The sequence below is a fragment of the Polyodon spathula genome, chromosome 4 (assembly GCF_017654505.1).
Source record: "Polyodon spathula isolate WHYD16114869_AA chromosome 4, ASM1765450v1, whole genome shotgun sequence".
Taxonomy (NCBI): domain Eukaryota; kingdom Metazoa; phylum Chordata; class Actinopteri; order Acipenseriformes; family Polyodontidae; genus Polyodon; species Polyodon spathula.
Genome location: NC_054537.1, coordinates 51823723 through 51833084, shown reverse-complemented (window position 1 = coordinate 51833084; position 9362 = coordinate 51823723). Strand labels below are relative to the sequence as shown.

The following is a 9362-nucleotide window of genomic DNA, read 5'->3' as shown; positions in this document are numbered from 1 at the left end:
AAAACCGGTGCCTCCTTATACCCTAGATTCTGGTGCTTTCAATGTGCTTTAGAATGTCCCCACAATTGGTTAAGTGGTTCTTCAGATACATGTTGGCAAGTGTTAGGAATGAGGGGTAAGTAAATATGCACAAAATGAAATGTTCCAGTTGTAAAATCATCTTTATTGGTACAAATATACACATGAAGAAATTCCCTCAACCTGTAGAATTGCTTACAGTAATTAAGCCTGTAAAGTGTATTTTTTTTTTAAAACAAACTAAACAAATAGGTGTATATGTAAAATATAATATAATTAAAAGTTTGAAAGAATGTAAACAGAATCAAGTTGCCTGTTGTGTATCAGTAACAGAGTAGTAATTGCCCTGTATCCCCATTAATCACAAATACCGCAATCCTTTAGTATTGCAACCCTGGTATCCCATTTATAAATTATAGCTGTTATTTATTGTGCTTATGGCAGTGTTCCAGAAGAACTGAGTAGAACTGAATTGTTTTTTCACTTTAATGAATAAAATGTACATTTGAAGAATTTAAGGCTCACTATGGGAGAATTTAAAAAGGTATACCCTCTTAATTTTTTTTGTATTTTCGTGATAAAGCTTATTCAAAATAAATCAATTAATGGCATATCAATTCGTGAATTAAACGCATTATATATGCATATATTATATATATATATATATATATATATATATATATATATATATATATATATATATATATATATATATATATATATATAGTCACAGACAAAAGTATTGGCACCCTACACTTCATATAAGATAATTAAAGAAAACATGTTAGATACAATTATTTAGTGAATATTAGCCACTAATTAATATGACAAATACCTAAATACACAATTTCTGGTAGTTTCATGACAAAAGTATTGGCGCTTAAAAGTCTGTAAAAAATGTAATAGAATTAATTTAAAAAAAAATTCATTGATTGAAAACCATTACACAGTAACTGCATTATAAAGTCAATAGCCAAAAAAAAACAGGTGATTGTTTTCAACATCTGTTGAAGGTGAATTTTTTGGCAACGCAGCACAGACAAAAGAGTTAATTCACGGTTAAGTCACAGGTACAACAAGTAGCAGAATCATCTGAGCAGCTAAACAAAATCCAAGATTAACAGCCAAGGACTTAAAGGAAAGATTTACATGCGTCAGGCATAATAGTGATCGAAAAAGAAAATTCATAAAGAAATATGAACAGGAATCTGAAGCATTCAAAGACTGGAGACATTCATGTGATTGATGATCAAACTAATGCAGCCATGTAACAAGACATTCTACAAAACGATATCATCTGCTCCTAGGCTGACTGGCAGACAGTCCATCCTCCATCACGACAACGGCACAAAGTATACGGTAAGTCAGCTCGGAACTATTGAACATTCTTTAAATGAAATTTTTTTTTTTGATACGATTATTTGTTAAATTAAATTAAATAAATTAAATACTAGAAATTGTGTATTTTGCTTCTTGTTTTATTAAAAAGAGGTTAAAGTTTACCAAATGCTTGTCCTTAATCTGTTACCTTGAATTATGCTACAATAAGCCATGCAGAACAAGTAGTCCTTATAGCTTGGGGTGGGCAAAAGTGGCCATTCCAGTCAGGGTCGGTGTACCTACCACATTTTAAATGGTTAACAGAAGAAATGAAAAGGCCAAAGTAGTTAATTACGCAATTATATCTATTATACTGGAGAGGAATGAACATACAGTTGCCCACTCCCATTACTCTGCTTTACTGAGATGTGAAAACATTTCAAGGACAACAGAGGAACACTGGATTTCCCCAAACAAAGAAAACCAAAACCCCCAAACAAGAAAAATAAAAAGGCAAATAATAGACGGTTTAGGTCATGCAAGTTGAAAAATAAATTAAGAAAATTCAACTACTAATTGGATTGCAAAGATCAGCATTAAACCAACATAATTTGTAATGCAAATCTGGTGAATAATCATTCTTGAAAATCAAAAAAAAAGACCCACATGGGTAGACTGCTGCAAAGTTTATTGTTCTTATACAAAAATAAAGTCCTTGTCTCCTTCCTCTCCAGAGTCACACGACTTGTTCTCCTGCTTGTCTTTGCCAGGGGACCCCTCTTTTGGCTTTGACCCATCGTTCCCTGAGTGTTGCCTGGAGCTCTGTCTTTGAGTTGCTTCCGACATGGATGGTGGACACACTGCTGTGTAAATTCAGAAACAGAGCAGGTTGTCACAACAAGTATATACATTTACCAATAAGGATTCCTACCTTCAGAGTCCTAAGCATTTCCAAATGTAGACCCTAATATTGAGGTCTATTGGGCTCACATGCCCTTACTATTTTACACCATTTAGAGAATAATGTTCTCTAAATGGTGCCATCTACAACTCTGTTACTGTTCTTTTTTTGAACAGTTTCCTGACTTAACAAACCACAGGATTTTGATTTTGAAGTGATTTCCCTGTCAATGTCTGTCTAATTCTTTGACATGGAAGCACAGTAGTTGTCTATAAGTAATTCCTGAGTGCTACTAGAAGAGTAGCTGTGTAATACAAGACTGTTCCAGTAGGAACCCCAGCTGGTACAGTGGCTCTCAAAAGTATTCAACCCCCTTGGACTTTTCCACATTTTATTGTGTTACAACATGGAATCAAAATTGATTTAATTGGGAGTTTTTGCCACTGAGCAACACAAAAAAAGTCCATAATGTAAAAGTGAAAAATAAAATCTGCAAACTGTTCTAAATTAACTACAAATACAAAACAGAAAATAATTGATTGCATAAGTATTCACCCCCTTGAGTCAATATTTGGTAGAGGCACCTTTGGCAGCAATTACAGCCATGAGTTTATTTAGATAAGTCTCTACCTGCTTTGCACATCTGGACAATGCGATTTTTGTCCATTCTTCTTTGCAAAATTGCTCAAGCTCCGTCAAGTTGGATGGGGACCTTTGGTGAACAGCAATTTCAACTCTTTCCATACATTCTCAATTGGATTGAACTCCAGGCTTTGAATGGGCCACTCCAGGACATTGACCTTTTTGTTTTTAAGCCACCCCAGTGTGGCTTTGGCTATATGTTTGGGGTCATTGTCCTGCTGGAAGATGAATTTTCTCCCAAGTCCCAGGTCTCTTGTAGACTTCAGCAGGTTTTCCTCCAGGATTTCTCTGTACTTTGCTACATTTTTCCCTCTATTTTCACAATCTTTCCAGGCCCTGACAGAGAGAAGCATCCCCATAGAATGATGCTACCACCACCATGCTTCACAGTAGGGATGGTGTTCTCAGGATGATGTGCGTTGTTAGGCTTGCGCCAAACATAGTGCTTAGCATTGAGGCCAAAAAGCTCTATTTTGGTCTCATTAGACCATAGAATCTTCTTCCACTTGGTCTCAGAGTCTCCCACATGCCTTCTGGCAAACTCTAGCCGTGATTTGATGCAAGTTTTTTTCAAGAATGGCTTTCTTTTTGCCACTCTCCCACAAAGGCCAGTTTTGTGAAGCACCCAGGCTCTTGTTGCCACATGCACAGTGTCTCCCAGCTCAGCCGTGGAAGATTGTAACTCCTTTAGAGTTGCTATAGGTCTCTCGGTGGCCTCCCTGACTAGTGTCCTTCTCGCCCGGATACTCGTTTTGAAGACGGCCTGTTCTAGATAGATTCACAGTTGTGCCATATTCTCTCCATTTCTTAATAATGGACTTTATTGTGCTCCAGGGGATATTCAATGCCTTGGAAATGTTTTTATATACTACCCTTGATTGGTGCTTTTGAAGAACCTTATTCCGGATTTGCTTTGAATGTTCCTTCATCTTCATGATGTAGTTTTTGTTAGGAAATGTACTAACCAACTGTGGGACCTCCCAGAGACAGGTGTATTTAACCTGAAATCATGTGAAACACCTTAACTGCACACAGGTGGACTCCATTCAACTAATTATGTGACTTCTTAAGGCAATTGGTTGCACCAGAGCTTATTTAGGTGTGTCATAGCAAATGGGGTGAATACTTATGCAATCAATTATTTTCTGTTTTGTATTTGTATTTAATTTAGAACCATTTGTAGATTTTATTTTTCACTTTGATATTATGGACTTTTTTGTGTTGATCAGTGGCAAAAACTCCTAATTAAATGTTGTAACAGAATAAAATGTGGAAAAGTCCAAGGGGGGTGAATACTTTTGAGAGCCACTGTAAGTGTGTAGAGTCCATCATTCTATGAAGAAACCATACTCCAGGTAATCTTCATTTTCTTACCTCGTCTGATGAACTCCACACAGAGTAAACTATACCAGCGCATGTACAGAAGAGGGTGGAATGTTAAATATTAGTAGAATATGCCACAGATAACACTGAGGCGCAAATTTATAAAGGGGGAAAAAACCACCACAAAATGCTATGTAACGTGCGTGTTTAGTACGGCCGCACTCATCGTCAAAATAACAACCTATTTTATAAGACTAATTAGATAAAGCAGGAGATTCCGCAATCAACCGATTTAAATACCCCTCACCGCAATTAGCGGTAGAGAATTGCACTTCTCACAATAAAAAGCATGTTTGGGTCAGCCCTGCTTGTGTAGGCTACACATTCCAAAAAGAAAATGAATGGCACACAATGACCTCAGCCTGGTACTAGCCATGGTGATGAGGATGCTAGGAAGCGAAAACTGAAAGTCTTTCCAGTTCCCCTATACTTTTTGAAAACACTCGGTACATGGAGTCACATGTTTCCAAAGTAAGTTTCATTCACAGTGAGAACAGTGGTGTCATAGTCCAAAGTTTCTAAATGTGACACTGGTGTACCACAATGTTCGTTACGCCAGGCACGGGAAACAACTTGCCCTTTGTTGAAGTTTTAAAACATTTTTCAAAGATTTTAATGTTAAGAATACAAAAATCATTACAATTTCTTTATTTTTTTTGTAAACGCATGCAATTCAACACACTCGTGCCTGATACCTAATTTGTCTAGCTATGACTATGATATTGGTAAGCATTTAATCAAACCAGGCTGCTCGTGAACCTACAAGAACGAATTTTTTGATCACTCTGGATGTTTCGTGCTTAAAGGTTAGATACCCTGGTTCAATGTTCACAAACTTAAAACATTTTCCAATCTAAGGGTTTAATGTTTTGAATTTTGAAGATTTTTTCACAAACTTATATTCATGAAGTGTTTGTCTAGAGGTATATCGAACTTCATAAAGAAGTCCACGGGAATTGGAGGGATCATGACAAAGACCTCCCTATCCTGTTTATGTACTACTACCGATACAACTAACTAACGTCCAAATTCTTTTAGCAGAAAATCGTCTTGGAACCTAATTAAATGGACTGCCGACATAATTAACCGTATTGGCAAGTTTTGTTTTCATAATACTGGATATGAAGCAACTTAATGATTTTTAAATATATATAATATAATATATACTGATATATATATATATATATATATATATATTTAATTGATTAATTTGAAATGAATATTCAGTTAACTAAAGATATACAGGATAGAAGTTACTGAAGACATGTGTAGGGTTCATACAGGCCATGGAATTCATCATCATCAAACCTAAATTAAAATGGTTTATTTACCTTCTCAAACGCTACTTGTTATCGCGAGACTGTCTTGAGGTACACTGATTGGTTTAGTAAATCTTCATTTCATATGTTGATGAACATGCCTCATGACAAGTAATACATATTTATTTATTGATTCATATTGTGTCTGGGAAATAATGTCCATCTATTCTCCATTAAAAAAAAAAAAAAACGTCAAAGTGATCTCATTCATTGTAACAAAACATAACCATTATAACATTAATGAAGTTACAGAACAGCTTAGATAAAAACGATCAAGCTTAAAGCATGATCTAAAACTAGTCTGAATTAATACATTTGTTTATTTACAAATACACAAACCCATGCAGTACTGCTTCTGGAACAAACTACACTTTTAGAACTATTTATGGATATTTAACACTCTGCCAACCACATAGCGCTCGGTTAAAGAAATAAATAAATCTATTAATAAACACGTTTATTATAGTTAAAGTAGAAAGTTAAAGCGTAGAAAACACATAAGCTTATGAATTGTCATGTCTCAGCCCAGTTTTTGAAACGTATGCATTATTCACTGTTTCAGTTCATTTATTGACAAATACATTTGTCTGATTGACCTATGGAAATCTTATTTTGTTTTATTAAAGATATTTTATTACATTCAGTATGCAGTACTTTGCCCAAGTCTGTACATAACAATATGAAAAACCAACCGCGTGATTAAAAATTGCCATTAAACCTATTAATAAAGTGAGGATCGAAAGTTAAGACCATTTTCTAAGGGGAGAAAAAAAAAATCAAGTACTTAAGGACTTTTCTAAAAGTTTCCAGTACTTTAATTTTACCAAATGAAATTCAAGCACTTTTCAGGATTTCCAGGACCTATTCGACCCTGCCTGTGAATACCAAGCTTCTTTTTCAGTAGGCATGTTTGCAAATTACTAGGGAATTTACAAAGTATTAAACTTCCTTTATGAAAGGTAAATATTCTTACATGTCCTACAAGTTTAAATTGATTAAATGTCATGAAAATGATCTAGTGAGAACAATGGCAAATACAAACAAGTTTGCAGGTGTACAGTTACTCTAGTATTCAACCACATTTGATTTACTCCTAAAATGTTGTCTTAACATAAAGAATAAAAAATTGTCATATAAAATACTGTAAATAAAATTAAATAAAAATGGAAAAAGTGAAATGTAACACATACAAATAATCGTCCATTGTCATACTTTTGAGCTGTACTAATTCAGCCTTTTCCATTTTTTGGAAGCAATGAAAAGTTGCAGTGAGAAGCAATATGAGAAATTATGCTTTTGAACTAGCACTAGTGAGAGGAATGTTGTGGATATCAAAGCTCTCTTTTGTTGCCATTTCCAGTTTAATTAGTTGATAGTTTTGGAATTGTCTTTTTGTAGTTGTACAAACCAATCAAGAAATACAAATCCAGTTGTTTTGCATTTCTTGGAAGTATATGAAAAAAGCTTCAGTTTGCTAGTGCCCACTTGTTAAAAGCACTTCGTAGATTTTATATTTACTATAGATTCAAGGCTAGGATTTTTTTTTTGCACTTACAAGAATCATGAACTTCATAATCTTTCACGGTTGGTGCAGAAGCGGTTTTGATATTTAGAAAATTCGGGGAGGGACCTCCTGTGCTCACACTCGTACACTTCCTCTGCAGCACTGGTGGAGGATTGCCTTTGGGTTATTTTCCCTCCACTGGGTGTCTTGTCATGATCTGTACCAGCTTTGCTATCATCCCCGTAATCTCTATTCAGGAAAAGGTACCTTTCTTTACTCAATCTAAATATACATTTTTTAAAAAGTCACCTACTGCTCACCTGACGTAAAAATTGAACACTCTCACAGTAACGGTGCAAGTAATAAATCATAACTGCTATTTTAAAGTTTTTTTTTTTTTTTTTGTATTCTTTGAAACCAGACAGCCTTAAAAGCAGCATATTCTCAAATGCACTTTCACTAATGAGTTTTCTAATGAAAACTGACTGTTTGCCTATGAAAGCCTTCCACAATTACCTTTACTAACAGACTGGGAGTAAAAGTTTATGTTCCCTTTTAGTTCTAAACTGTCACACCCAATAAATCCTAAGAACTACAAGTCTTCTTTAAAATACATCTCTTTGACAGAGCAAAATGTGGCAGTATCTTATAAATATCTGAAAAACATACTTTGTTACATAATAAATGATATAACCTCCACTGGGGGCAGAATGTTGCAGGTTAAACCAGTCAATGGTTACATTCAGGTGTACCAGCAATACTTAAGAGAAAATATATGTTTTCCAAGAGATCAACAGACACCAAATGAGTGCTATAAACTGAGTTTTAAAAAAAACAAAACACTGAAGGCTGAAACAGGAAACAGAAAAAGTGATTCTAAACAAAAGACGAATACATTTGACAAGATTACCCCGATATTCCATACTAGGGCTGAGTTGCTCTTTCCCTTATGGAACAAACATATCTTTTTAATATATGGTAGAGACATAAGATCCTTATTTTTTTCATATATAGAAACTGTCCCCTTATTTACATATCTCAAATATATGGAATATATTTAAAATATATTTTAGTTGTAATCCATACATTTATTTCATGTGTTGAAAATATATGGTGCATATCCCATATATTTTAAATATATAAAAAACTGGGCCAATTTGTATATATGAAAAATATAAGGAGCATACTTTTCTACTACTTACTCTGAAGGCTTTTTTTATTTTCTGATGGAGAAGAAAAACACCCAACACCCACCGGTTGTCACAATCAACAACAGCAGAGCCTACAAAACCCCTTACTTTCTTGTGCTGGAGAGCAGCTGCCAGATCCACTGAACAGAGGGCTGCTCTGCCCATCTCTCTCCTTCTCTGAAGGGCCTCGCTTCAAAGAGTGTGGCAGCAGACAGAAGCTTCCAGCTGGAGACTCTGGGCCTTCCTCTAGGATAGTGTTAAAAATAAACAGTTCAGTCTGTGCACATTAACCTTAACATTTTTTTTTTTAATTTAAAAAGTACACTTTCCAAAATGAGCACCTTGTATTCTGACAGTCAATACCACTCAAAGATGCCAGCAGGCAACCCTAAAATACTGAATAATAAAGGCAATATTAAAATATTAAATCCATTGTATAATGGGCTGACAGCACACTCAAGCAATGTACCTGTGCTCCTGCTACTCCAGGGTTTCTGCGGAACAGCAGGCCGTCCTATTAGACTGGGCTTGTTGGCCTGTGGGGGGGGTTTCGGGCTGGTGGGGGTTGTGGAAGAACTGTGCAACCTCACTCCAGCCTCAGGCTTGGCTTCATTCTTCAGGTTGTTCTCTGGGGAATCGCCTTTCCCCCCAGGCAACAGGCTCTCAGATGGGATATTGTGGCCCTTAGTTACTAATATAACACAAAAAGAAGGGAATACACAATTGATATATGTTGTACACAAACTCTGCTATCAGTAGATCACACATAATGAGACAGGGCTCAGGGTAAGTTTACTTTAGATAACAACAAATAGCAGTATGTCATCATCTGTTAACAAATCAAGTTTAAATATGATTAAACCCCTGTCTGCATGTTTTTAACAGACATGCTGTCAGCTCAAGCTAGCTGCTCAACTTCACATGTAGGTCAAGTTAAGTTTAACAGCCTATAGACTACACTGAAGTTAAGCAAACATACCTGAACCACTTCCGTCGTGCTGATCTGTACTTGAAGTGCTGTCATGAGACTGTAAAACAAAAAGATCAAAAAGAATGAACAAATCAACTGTTAATTACAACATTGT

The 9362-nt window shown here is 35.4% G+C and overlaps 1 protein-coding gene across 3 annotated transcripts in view; it reads right to left on the bottom strand.

The window, feature by feature from the left end:
* Positions 1-1485: 1485 nt before the first annotated feature.
* LOC121314619 (F-actin-uncapping protein LRRC16A-like) overlaps positions 1486-9362 on the bottom strand; it is a 255535-nt gene continuing 247658 nt past the window's right edge. For all 3 annotated transcript variants that reach the window (XM_041248065.1, XM_041248066.1, XM_041248067.1), the window contains exons 34-37: positions 9257-9305; positions 8747-8968; positions 8386-8523; positions 1486-2201 (exon numbers count right to left, since the gene is read on the bottom strand). In XM_041248065.1, coding sequence (XP_041103999.1) covers positions 2035-2201; positions 8386-8523; positions 8747-8968; positions 9257-9305 — 576 coding nt within the window. In that variant the 3' untranslated portion in view covers positions 1486-2034. The remainder of the gene's footprint in view (positions 2202-8385; positions 8524-8746; positions 8969-9256; positions 9306-9362) is intronic.